At 37.5% G+C, this 12,997-nt stretch overlaps 1 protein-coding gene across 2 annotated transcripts in view; it reads right to left on the bottom strand.

Annotated features, from left to right (window-relative positions):
- LOC137267564 (calmodulin-binding transcription activator 2-like) overlaps positions 1–12,997 on the bottom strand; it is a 45,167-nt gene that overhangs the window by 31,201 nt on the left and 969 nt on the right. For both annotated transcript variants that reach the window (XM_067802046.1, XM_067802045.1), the window contains one exon: positions 7,091–7,186. In XM_067802046.1, the coding sequence (XP_067658147.1) occupies positions 7,091–7,133 (43 nt within the window). In that variant the 5' untranslated portion in view covers positions 7,134–7,186. The remainder of the gene's footprint in view (positions 1–7,090; positions 7,187–12,997) is intronic.

The raw sequence follows: 12,997 nt of genomic DNA on the forward strand, positions 1-12,997 counted from the left end.
TGCTATCTGTGTCAGAAGACACAGACACACATACACCCCAACAAACTTTTTGGTCAACCCACCCTCTGTTCTTACTTTGGTTTGTTTGTTTGCTATTTAATGCATCTGTCTACAATGTCCCATTCTGTAAATAATCAAATCTGGAACCAACATTTCTAGTGATTGACATTTTGAGCAATGATCAGTAAGTAGGGATAAAAGACATTTCAACAACATGACCAAGCTAGTGAGTTCTAGTGACTCACATTTTGAGCAATGATCAGTAAGTAGGGATAAATGACATTTCAACAACATGACCAAGCTAGTGAGTTCTAGTGACTGACATTTTGAGCAATGATCAGTAAGTAGGAATAAATGACATTTCAACAACATGACCAAGCTAGTGAGTTCTAGTGACTCACATTTTGAGCAATGATCAGTAAGTAGGGATAAATGACATTTCAACAACATGACCAAGCTAGTGAGTCTGAACATTCCATTCCATCAATCATTTCTTAAAACAAGGCATGGGTTGATAAACATGCTAAAGGCAAATTAACAACCCTCTACAGGCCTCAGCTATAAACACAATCATAGGTACAGGAGATCTCTTCTGAACGGGATTATTAAAGTGGATCTGTGAGCTGTATACAGATAATGAATTCAACAATGAACTAGGCAGAATGATGTACACCATGTCACTTTCAAAACCAATTAGTCCAAAGTTCACGTCTGTAAATGTCTGCACAGTTTAGTAGTGTATGAAGCCCAGTTAGAAAATGCTGTCTTCTGAAAATAAACCCGTAAGTCATATACACGTTAGTGCACACATTAGGTACAGGCAAGCATAAGTGATCATGATCATAACTGGCACAAAATCTTGAGGACATCATAAAGCTCATTATGGTTGCTTCAGCAGCCTGTAAATCGTCAACCTGGACCTGAATGATTCATATGTGACCTTGACTTTCCAGCTGAACATTCAAGAAAAGTTGCAAATTGCAACAGTAATTAACAATTCATCAGAACCGCTTGTCATTCTTGTTGATCTTGCCAAAGTGTACATGTGAGTATATATACATAAAGTGGGAGACCATTAGCTAGAAAGCTTCTACATACCAACATCAGGAAACAGAAACATGGATAAACTCAGACAAACATATAAACAGAATTAAGCTGCACGCTTACAGAGACATTGCTTATATTTTCTACACTACCTTTAAACAAACACCTAGTCATCATTTCATGTCTGATTAACCCTTAGGAATCACAATCATTTCATCACAGATGGAATGTTTGTCCTAGACACACAACATGTCACCAAATATACACTGTTCTTCAGATCTGTTCTGATGAAAAATAGGCAAGTTACTAAAATGACATCCAATCAAATTCTGAGTGAGCGAGTGAGTTTGGCTTTATGTTACTTGAAATTAGCAATATTACAGCAATATAACGACAGGGGACATATGAAATTGGCTTCAGACATTGTACCCATGTGGGGAATCAAACCAGGGTCTTTGACGGGAGAGAACGTTTTACCCGCTAGGCTACTCCACCAACTCAACTCCTTAAAGACTTTCATAGCATCAACATCTTTGACAGAGTATGCACTCAAGCATAAAATTTAGGGCCTTCATGTCCATGTCATGAAAACATATGTGTGATTTACATGATCAAAAAAATCTCCAGACTACAACAGATGACTTCAAGAATACCAGACTCACCTCCTGTCAAACAATGCTTGTATTTTTCACTACACCTTTCTATAAATTTATTATGATCAAATGGTGAAACAAAAGCTTAAGTTTACAAAGTCAGCATTTTACATCCCTGACAAACACCACAGAGAATTATTGCAATTTTGTATAAATAAAATATTTGCTACTGTTCATCAACATCTGAAAAAAAAATCCTTCAATAGAAAATAGACAGTACGTTTTATCCTGTGTACAGCCCATTAAAAGATAATGCTGCAGCACTCTAGCTCACCTGGCTTAGAATACCAATACATGGCTCTTACAAATGGGTATCAAGCATGTTGAGTTTCAGCTGCACTGTCACTGTGGCTTTTGAGATGACATTTAGAATGTAAGGAAAACCCTTTTGTTTGTTTCTGTTAAAAGTTGCATTTGTAAGTTACGTTTTACACAGCTTTTAGCAAATATTGCAGCAATATCATAGTAGGGGACACCAGAGAGTGCTTCACACTTGGCATCCATGTGGGAAACTGAACCCCAGTCTTCCTCATGATGAGAAAATGCTTTAACCACGAGGCTATCCACTGTCCTAAATGTTGTAGTAAGCATGGTGAGAAACTATCTGATCATGGCCACTTTTCATCAGTCTGACAACCAGCTGTTGAGTACTAAGGCAGTTATGATTCACTCGCATATTCGGTGAATCAAATTCTATTCATTTTTTGTGGTCACCAGAACCGGATACTAATAAATATTTAAGATTGAACCCATATGTCCTTTTCCAAAGTGAGACATGCAAGAATGGCCTTGCAGTAAACCAAGTCATGTTAGTTTGTCAAGGCTGCACGATACTGTCGACTGTAACTAATAGATACCAAATTTGAATGGCATTGGATAAATGGTTTATGTTTGGACAACATAACACTGTTAACATGGGCATTCCATATTGTGCATCTATCACTTAACTGTAATATTCTATTCATGAATAATTATGTGTATTCATAATGTTAATATTCACGATACATACGACATTTGCCATATGGTATATTCATTGCAGCGCTAGTGAGTACAACACCTCAATCCAGCACCTCCCATGTACAATCCACAAGGTAAAGGTAAAATTCAACTCATAATTCAAAATATTACGTACAAAAACACCACAAAAAACACATGCTGAGCACACAGTTAACTGCACAAACACTAAATTTAATTCTTTTCAATCTGAAAAGTATGGGTAAAGGTGAGTGAGTTTTGTTTTACGTCGCACTCAGCAGTATTCCAGCTATATGGTGGCAGTCTGTAAATAATCGAGTCTGGACCAGACAATCCAGTGATCAACAACATGAGCATTGATCTGCGCAATTGGGAACCGATGACATGTGTCAAACAAGTCAGCAAACCTGATCAACCAAACCCATTAGTTGCTTCTTACGACAAGCATAGTCGCCTGTTATGGCAAGCATGGGTTGCTGAAGGTCTATTCTACCCTGGGACCTTCACGGGTCAAGGTCATAAGATAGCATAGACTGATGCTATGGTTTCAATCATGTGATTTTGTCCATATTTAAAACATCAAAAGAAACACATGTTAGGCTCCCCAACTATCAACCACTCTAATTGATATTTTGAACAAAACTGCTGTCATGACTGAATTTTGTATAACAGATTCAATTTACACCTCTTGAATAAGTTGGGGCGTCCATATTGGCTGGTTTTGGACAAGAATATGTGTATGAAAAACTGGATGCTACTAGATAGAATTGCCAGAAAATCAGGTCTCATAACCTTTAGTCATGTAAGCTAAATAATCCATTTATGAACACAGATCCATACCATGTCGGCATATTGTACCATGTTAGCATATTGCACCAACTTGGCATGTTGTACCAAGCCAGCACATTTTTAACTTGATCGGGAGGATGATGTGTGATGTCAATGTTAGCCATGAGGACTCAACAACTCTGAAGTATTTCTACTTTGAGAAATCCACAAGGATGAAAAACTTCCGACAGGGAAATGTAAGTCTGAAGTGAGCATCAATGGTCTGAGAATGTGAAAGCCTTCAATGATTTACACCGATAATCCAGCACATTGTCAAACACCTTTTGGCTCACAGCCACAGCTAATCAACTATACATGTTTCCGTTCAGTCAAGGCATCTGGCTGACTGCCAAGTTGTCAAGCTCTCAATAACATATCTAAATCCTGACTTAACTATTGGGGGCCCTTCCAATATGAGATTTTTTGTGTATATGTTGTGTTCTCTATTGAATGCCTGTCTAAAGTTGATCAAATTGGCAACAGTCTCAATATTCACATGGCTTCCAATGCATTATTTAGCTGTGTTTGGGGCAGTAGGGTAACCTAGTGGAAAGTTAAAGCATCTGCTTGTCACGCTAAAGGTTGGGGTTCAAGTCCCAACATGGGTACAATGGGTGAAGCTAATTCTGGAGTTCCCTCCATGATATTGCTAGAATATTGCTAAAAGCAGCGTGAAACCTCCAACTCACTCACTAATTAGCTGACCTTCATCAGTCCATCCAACTAAAGGATGGGGTTTAGGCTGAATATATACATAAGTAATGTTGCCTAGCAACCACTAATTCAATATTATGTTTTACCTAAAACATTGAGGAAACTTTACTACTGCTTAGGTTGGCATGTGCATTATATGGTTGTAGCATTATCAGTGTATTGGTTTGTGACCTAATTCAAGGTCATATCAGATTCTTCTAAACGATGTGGCTAAAATCAGCTCTGCTAAGAATATCTGATTTTATAGCACTCTGAAAGTACGAAAGGTCATGCTGGGAGGTGCTAACAATTTTTCCACTGGGTAAATTTCATGACCATTCCCAAGACTACTGTGAATAACATAATATACTTGTATCACAATATCTTCGCATAATGGTACTTGATCAAAAGACAAACAGCATTTAAATATTTTCCTGATCTTATCAACTGCTGATATGACATTTTACTATGTAACTACCAAAGCAGACAAAATATATTTTGGATATTGTGCAGTTATCAAAATCGTGCTTAATATGCATGTCATGGCACATAAATATTGAAATGGCATGGATGAAATATTTTCAAAATGTAGTGCACGTGCATGGAAAACATTATGGTGCGTTTGAGTGAACTGTTCTTCACGAAAACGATAATACACAGTGCTGAAGTTAGTTAGTCACTGACACAGATCTCTTCTCCACAAACAAAAATCCACATATAACACAAATATTTGTCCCACAGTATGTACGCTTTGGCAGTTTCTGTTGACATGGTTAAAATCAGCTAATATTTCCGCAAGATGACATCCTTGAATATTGCCAAAAACACCATTTTCTTCGACTGTTTACTTACCGTTGTATGTACGCCATGTGCATCACACGGAAACGAGCATACACTAAATAACATTCAGAATCGTTCGGGTATGAACCTTTTTGAGGTAAAAAGTTCAAAAGGTACGTGTGAATGTGCACTTTCGCGATTTGGTAAACTGTATTCTGATTGGTCAGTCTCAAAGGTTACCTGATGCGACCTCCCACAAGGTTATGTTAGACTCAGTAGTGGAGTGTAACGAAAAGTACTGAGGATAAGTTTACTTAGACAAGCTATAGAATTGCTACAATTGTTTCCATGTCACTGTGACATCAATAAGTTAAAAACATTAGCCACAGATATGTGAACCAGCTACTGACACCTAGCTAACAATAGGTAATCAAGTTTAATATCCCTCCATTGTTGGTGCGGTGCCAAGTTCCAGTCTTGGTCCAGACACAGCTATAGCTGTAATTCCCAGCTGCGAGATAACTGAAAGATTGTCTATGTCAATAAGGGAAATATATAAACTCATATACATTTACATTGTGTTTGAATGATTTGAAAATAACTTGCTTTGTCTGGCAACTGGTTTGGTTCTGAGGCTCTTGGAGTCAGAGAGTATCACATGCAGCGGAGTGAATGGTATGGCGTGTTTATTGCCCTCAGCTGGAATTGGTTAAAAGGTATCTGGAAGACCTTTTGTCTTTGCAATAGTTTAAAGAGCTAATTTCAACAACATTTTTTCACATTCAGAGTACCGCAGATTCTTTCTGAAGACTGGTCATTTCCTTAACAAGTTGATGGGGTCTTGGGGGTTCAAACCTACACAAATACACACATTGTGAATCCACCTAGGCCTATGAGAATACGCCTCACATTCACAATATGAAAAGAATAAATTGCATATGAAAAGAATAAATTGCACATTAAACTATCTCTTTCATTTAATCCTTCCATAAACACACAATTAATATATCAGAAAAAAAATTAGAAAATGGGGTACAAGAAGGCTCTGTCAAACAAATGTACTGCTCATAATTTGGTTCTAAAATGCATAATGGCAAACTAGCAGCTTCAAACAAATGTGACCATCATGACTAATATTGGTGTAATGACACTGAATCAATGCCAGGATAAGACCAAAGGCACATCCTGTAACTGGCAAATGGCCTGTAAACTTATCAATTCACTTGACAGCGTGCATCCTGTGTCAACAGTTGTCACTATAGATACTCAAGTTAAAGGGCCATAAAAATACAGGTGGTGGGTTCATCTGCCAGTGATTAAGTCATGGCCAAGGTCAAATGTCAGTACGATGTTAGTTAGGGTCTGACCTTAAACACTTCTGCTGTAACAGGAAAATAATGGTGTCCAACCATTTTTGCTTTGAAATTTCATTTGAAACTTTAATCTACATACAAACATATGTGAATATCTAGTCAAGAAATATGGTTATAATTGCCTGTAGTTATAATATGGTAATTTCTTTTGATGATGGAGTGCAGCTCCACAAAATAGAAGGTAAATACACAATATAGAAATAATGTATGCTTTTAGAACATTACTTTTGAAATAATTTATTGCGCCAAAACTTTTCCACACAAGTTTAACTTCAGCGTTTATCATTATTTATTAAAAGGGATACAAAATAATTACCCATATGTAGTGTAAATCATGATAATAAAGCATGCATGACAACACTGAACAAAATTTATTGTTCCTTACTCACATCAATACATAGTGAGTGACACATTATCTAACATGTTGTCGTCGTTTACTGTGGCACCAGGTCTATACTGTATACTATCCATTCAGATATTAGCCAAACTGTACCAAGCAAAAACTTGTCAAGGATTCCAAAGACTGAAATTGTCACTTCGACTAATGCAGCCATTCATCATACACACATAACGTATATATGCAACAGGTTTGGCTATGTGTCATATATATGTCCTAAATTTAAGAGAATCTTGAGAATCTTCTATCTGTAACAACAGGACAGCTTTGTGAACTGGCAACCAGGACTTAAGGCAGCAAATTAACACTGCCATGGGTACACCTGTGCATAGAAGTCCCTCCCTCACCTGACATGTTGCCTGGAGCGGGGTTCCCTGCTGGCTCTTCCATGGTGTCAGGGTCACTCCGAACTCCAGTGAGGAGGTCCTTACATAACACTTAATCTGAAACAGAGATCACCATCCACTGACACATCATATCAACATTATCATTGGTGAAAAGAAACAATCATAAATGATTTAGGTTCCCTAAAATCTCGTTAAGTTGAATGCCGGTGTCTTGAATATTATACATCACTCTACCTTTCCCTGTTATAGTTATCATCATTTGATTTCTGGTTACACATATTCGTTACATAAATAAAGACAACGATGCGGGAAGGAAGTTTGGTCCAATGAGGTTGTTACGAGAGTGTATTTTCTGTAAATTGTATTATTAATTAAGTAATAATTATTATTGGGTCACAACGTTTATTGTTTTGAATGATCATTATTATGGGTCATATTTCGTATCATAAATGTTCACTACATCTCATATTTTGGCCATTAAGGAATTGCCCTAGAGTTGTCTCTTTTGGTTAATTGTTGTCTTCCAGGAGGATGGCCTAGAGAATTCTACGTTAATGGTGATGGTAGTATGAGCTTGAACATTCCGGAATTAATGATTGAATATATATAGGGCTGGTTGCCGTGTTGTCAACACGAACACACTGATTTACTGGAGTATGTATACATTTTCCTGCCTCCGTCAGCTCTTGATCTACATAACCACTGCCTGACCGCTCGCTTGTGTTACATTCTGCATAACTGTTTCCCACCCTCCAACCAAGACTTCAGCGAGTTGACATCATATTTGTGACCCATTACTTTAGACTTGACTAAGTTGTATTGTACATGAAAACTCTATTGTGAATCACTGTATTTTGCTCTGTATCTTGCCTTTGTTTTTGCTGAATACAAAATCTTAGGCTCATCAGTGTTACATTTTGGTGGTTCTGTGGGGATTTCTCACACCTTTTTGTTTAACTGTAACAAAAATCAAAAAACAATCTTGTATACATAAGCCGAAGTCAGTCAATGATAATTGGTATAGCTGGTCAAATGAACAAACCAGGCAGATCACACCTTCCTACCATTGATGGCTGAGTTCAAATTGCTGATTAGTGCCCTACACATCTGTCGACTGTTAATAAATTTTGTTCGTGGATTTTAAGAGTGGTTGTGCTAGCAAACAAATGAGTTCATATTCATACATTATTTGTTTTCATTATCTGTCACCCAATGTATTGGTGTGCTATATTTTGAGACAATGTGCTGAATATAGGAACTGTTTCACATTCGATCATCTATTTTTTCTACCCTCATGTCTCGAAAACATTGTTAAGTCTAATCTATTACTTGGTCCCCATTTGAATCATCAGGATTAGACTGTACCACAGGGCAAACCTTATCATCAAACTTAAAAAGTCAACAAGTAGACTCAATATCTGCTTTATGCTGTTAAAAGTGGCTTCCAGATGCACCTATTCACCTCTGAACACAGATAAAGTGGATTCTGACAGCACTTTTGAGTAACTGTGTATGCTGTTGTATACCATAAGTTTCCTTAACTCCTTAAAATTGTTACTGAAACCCCCTAACATGAAACACTTGACAAAAGTCTGTGCCCAAATCACTTAAGTCTACTATCGCTTAAACTTATCTCCTTGCATTGTTTTCAATATATGTCAAGCAGTGGGGTAGTCCTAGTGAGCGTCAGTCTGAGTAAACTTAGGTTCAGTGAATTTCGTTACACTCCACCAGTGAGGCTAACAAAACCTAGTAGAAGGTCGAGTCAGGTAACCTTTGAGCAACCAATGACTGTCCAATCAAACGCGAGACGGTTAGATAGATTTAACCAATCAGACAACGGCTATTATTTAGGGATCGGAGGGACTTTCAAAATTTTCAGGTCACTGACACAGATCTCTCCGCAAAGAAAAATCTGCATATAACACAATTATTTGACCTGCAGTATATATGCTTTGGGGTTTCTGTTGACATGGTTAAAATTAGCTCAAAGACGACGTCCTTGAATATTGCCAAAAACACCATTTTCAACGACTGTTTACTCACCGTTGTCATGGTTGTGTGTACCCCGTGTGCATCACCTAGAAGCGAGCGTGAGCTAAATAGCATTCGGAATCGTTCGGGTACGAACCATTTCCAGATAAAAAGTTCAAAAGGTATGTGCGAATGTGCACTTTCGCGATTTGGTAAGCTGTGTTCTAAGTGGTTCATCTCAAAGGTTACCTGACGCGACCTCCCATAAGATTTTGTTAGACTCAGTAGTGGAGTGTAATGAAAAGTAATGAGGATAAGTTTACTTAGACTGTAGTGAGTGGCTAAAGCATTTGTTCATGCTGAAAGCAAGGATTTGATTTCCCACATGGGTACAACGAATGAAGTCTATTTCCAGCATCCACAACTAGATGCACTGGAATATTGCTTACAGTGGAGTAAAATCATAATCACTCACTTAAATACAGTGTTAGATTTGGGTGAAATTTTGAGTGGGTCCAAATTAATGAAAATACTGTTTCTGGACCCCCTCCAATGTTAAATAGATGGGCAGATGTAAAATAGAGGGGGGTCCTCACTGAATTTGAAGAGTCAAAACACTCCAAAACCCTTTCTTGAGCCAACACTGTAAATAGCAATGTCACTATTCTGACTATTCTTAACTGAGGTGACTAGACAAAACATAATTTTACTAGACTTGCACTTCAGACCTGTGGCACAATTCACATGCTGACATGATCAACATGGCTGATGTTATGGTACTATCTGTTACAAAAATACTATTTTAGTTCTGTCAATGGAATATATGCTGAAGTAGTTCTTTAGTAGCTAGGAAGCAAACCCCTCTCTTAACTCAGTGTTATGACATATGTCACTACCCCGGGTCTGGGCCTCACAACATGGAGAATACAGTGATTGACATCAGCACAAATGCTAATCATCTACTAAGACACCTTTTCTGACCAGCACATACTGTAAAGTACTGGTACTTGTTTTAACCTAGAATCCATGTAGATTTGCAATTTAGTTTCCTCCTCAGGGTCACACACCATTTGTCATACCTACTGAATAAACCTCCTATACTTGCAGTTTATGTAAAATAACCACATCTGAGAAGAAAACATACAAACCCCTCCATACAGCTTTAAAAAACGTTTAAGCGAACTGACTCGTAAAGGCCTTGTCTAACTTGCACTTAATGACAAGTACAGGGGCAATGGTGACACATTTTACTCAGGACTACCATGTGGATACCCTCAGCTCCACCAGACAACAGGTATGCTCACAATGAACCTGTGATCCAGATGATTTTGGAGATAAACATGCGGTGTTTAACTGTGCTAATTTCAATCTGGAAATGAACCCACAGCATGAGGTTTCAGATGTGTACTTTGGCATGATTAAATCCACATGTAACCAAGCTCTAAATAGATTACATGACAGATTCTACACCTGAATGTGTCACATGTACATGCTGATTACTTTGTTGCCATGCTCTTCTTAGTATCACATGAATGAGTGAATGAGTTTAGTTTTACGCGACACTCAGCAAAATTACAGCTATACGTCTGCTGTCTGACAGTAATCAAATCTGGACCAGACAATCCAGTGATCAACATCATGAGCATTGATCTGCGCGACTGGGAACTGATGACATGTATTAACCAAGGGAGTGAGTCTGACCTTCCTATACCATCAAGTCACCTCTTAGAAGTATCGCATAAGACATTATTAAACTGTATGTGACTTAAACAGTCTGTTCTATAATATACTTACTGCATTAACAACTGGATGTGCAATATGCTGTTACATGCATTTTTATTGGTTGCTACACAATTCTCTGTATTATATAATGGATTGTACAAGGATATGACATGAACACAGCATGTTGTAGCAGGTATATTGCTTGCTTTAATGTAGTCATATAATGAATTCTACAACTGGAGGTGCCATGTATATTGTTACATGCCTCTTTATTGATTAATACACTGTTCTCTGTATTACATGATGGATTGTTCTACTGGATATGACATGAAGACAGCAAAGTTGCGTAACACTTGCTATGAATTAAAATATATTATGGTGCTAATTTTACATGACTCATTCTAAAACTGGATGTATCAAGTACATGTACAACATTCTGATTAATTGGTTGCTATGCTGTTCTCTATTACACAATATATTCTACAACAGGATGTGTCATGTACAAAATGCTGATTGACTGGTTACTATGCAGTTCTCGGTACTGTATTATTCTACAACAGTATGTATCAAGAACAAAATGCTGATTAATTGGTTGCTATGCTGTTCTCTGTTACAAAACTACAAAAAGTACCAAGACACTTCTTGAGTTCTGATAATGAAGATAAGATCAGTGATTCAGGTTTGTTGAAACAAAGTACACATTTTTGCAGTTTTTGGTGGGTATTTAAAGAACATTTGGTACACACAATAACCAGACACCCTGATTTCATTTTTGGCATCAGAAGTCACATAAATGTAATGGATTAAGAGTTAATTTATATAAAGGAAATTTTCCTGGGTCATTAGGCAAATCTAGTCAATTAGTGGAGGGCTGTGGTATAGCTAATGTAATATGTAAATGCATGATAGTTTGATCCTGTTCAACAAAAACAGATAAAAGACATCCCATCTTCCATTTAGAAGAAAAAACCAACAGAAACATTATACAGACCTTCATAGGTTAATACTCAAGCACAGATAAAGTTAAGGCGACAGTAAACATCACTTCTTGAGTAAGTTTGATGACAAAGCATCCACAATAATAATTTCATATTTAAACGAAATCTGAAATAATTTTGGTTTTCTAAATGATCCATTTTGAGAACGTAATTGCAGTGTCTCATTTAATATTATTTGAAGGATGCCTAATAAAGTAGCTCTAATTATGATTATTTTGAAAATGTTGTCACAGTAGTGAGTGAGTGAGTTTAGTTTTACGCCGCAATCAGCAATATTCCAGCCATATTCCAGCCATATGGCAGCAGTCTGTAAATAATCGAGTCTGGACCTGACAATCCAGTGATCAATGGCATGAGTATCGATCTGCGCAACTGGGAACCGTTGACATATGTCAACCAAGTCAGCGAGCCTGACCACCCGTTAGTCCCGTTAGTCGCCTCTTACGACAAGCATAGTCGCCTTTTGAGGCAAGCATGGGTTGCTGAAGGCCTATTCTACCCCAGGACCTTCACGGGTCTGTTGGCACAATAAATATGTCAGTCTGTTTTATGTGTAAATCATCCTACTCTTGACATTAACTGTTACTTTTCATTTCGGCTGACAGTCAGTTTTCACTCAATTTTTAAAATAGGCAAATTCCGGGGAGGGGGGTGGAGAAAGTGGCAATTTCTGCATGGATTCTGCACGAAAATGCGTTTTCCATGGACCAGACGTTTTTCTGCATGGAAAGCTAAATTCAGAGATTTTTTTCTGCAACTGCGGAATCGCGGAATCCAGGAGGGACTGATAGTATAACATTCATAGAATGGTATTTGGCATGTCTGTTATCATTTTGATAGTCACTGCAAAACGAATAAGTTTAGTTTTACACTGCAGTATTCATGCAATATCACAAAAATGGGTTTCACACATTAAGCACTAGTTTATAATTAATTTCATTAATTGCAGCTTTGAAGTACATTTAAGCAATAATAAAGTGTGGTAGCTTGAGGCAGGCAGTAAACCTACATTAATACAGCTCATAGATGCCTACAAATTCGAAAAATAGTGAGGATAGGAATGGTTCTGACAAATCTAGAAATATCACTTGGCCACTCCACATTTTGAAACAAACATAGCATCAGAAAAGGAGCTTAGACTGCTCAGCAAGTTTTGGTGCCTTGCTCTTTCACAATGTGCCCAAAAATGTATAGTAATCCAGTATTTCATATC

The sequence above is a fragment of the Haliotis asinina genome, chromosome 16 (genome assembly GCF_037392515.1).
Source record: "Haliotis asinina isolate JCU_RB_2024 chromosome 16, JCU_Hal_asi_v2, whole genome shotgun sequence".
Lineage (NCBI taxonomy): Eukaryota > Metazoa > Mollusca > Gastropoda > Lepetellida > Haliotidae > Haliotis > Haliotis asinina.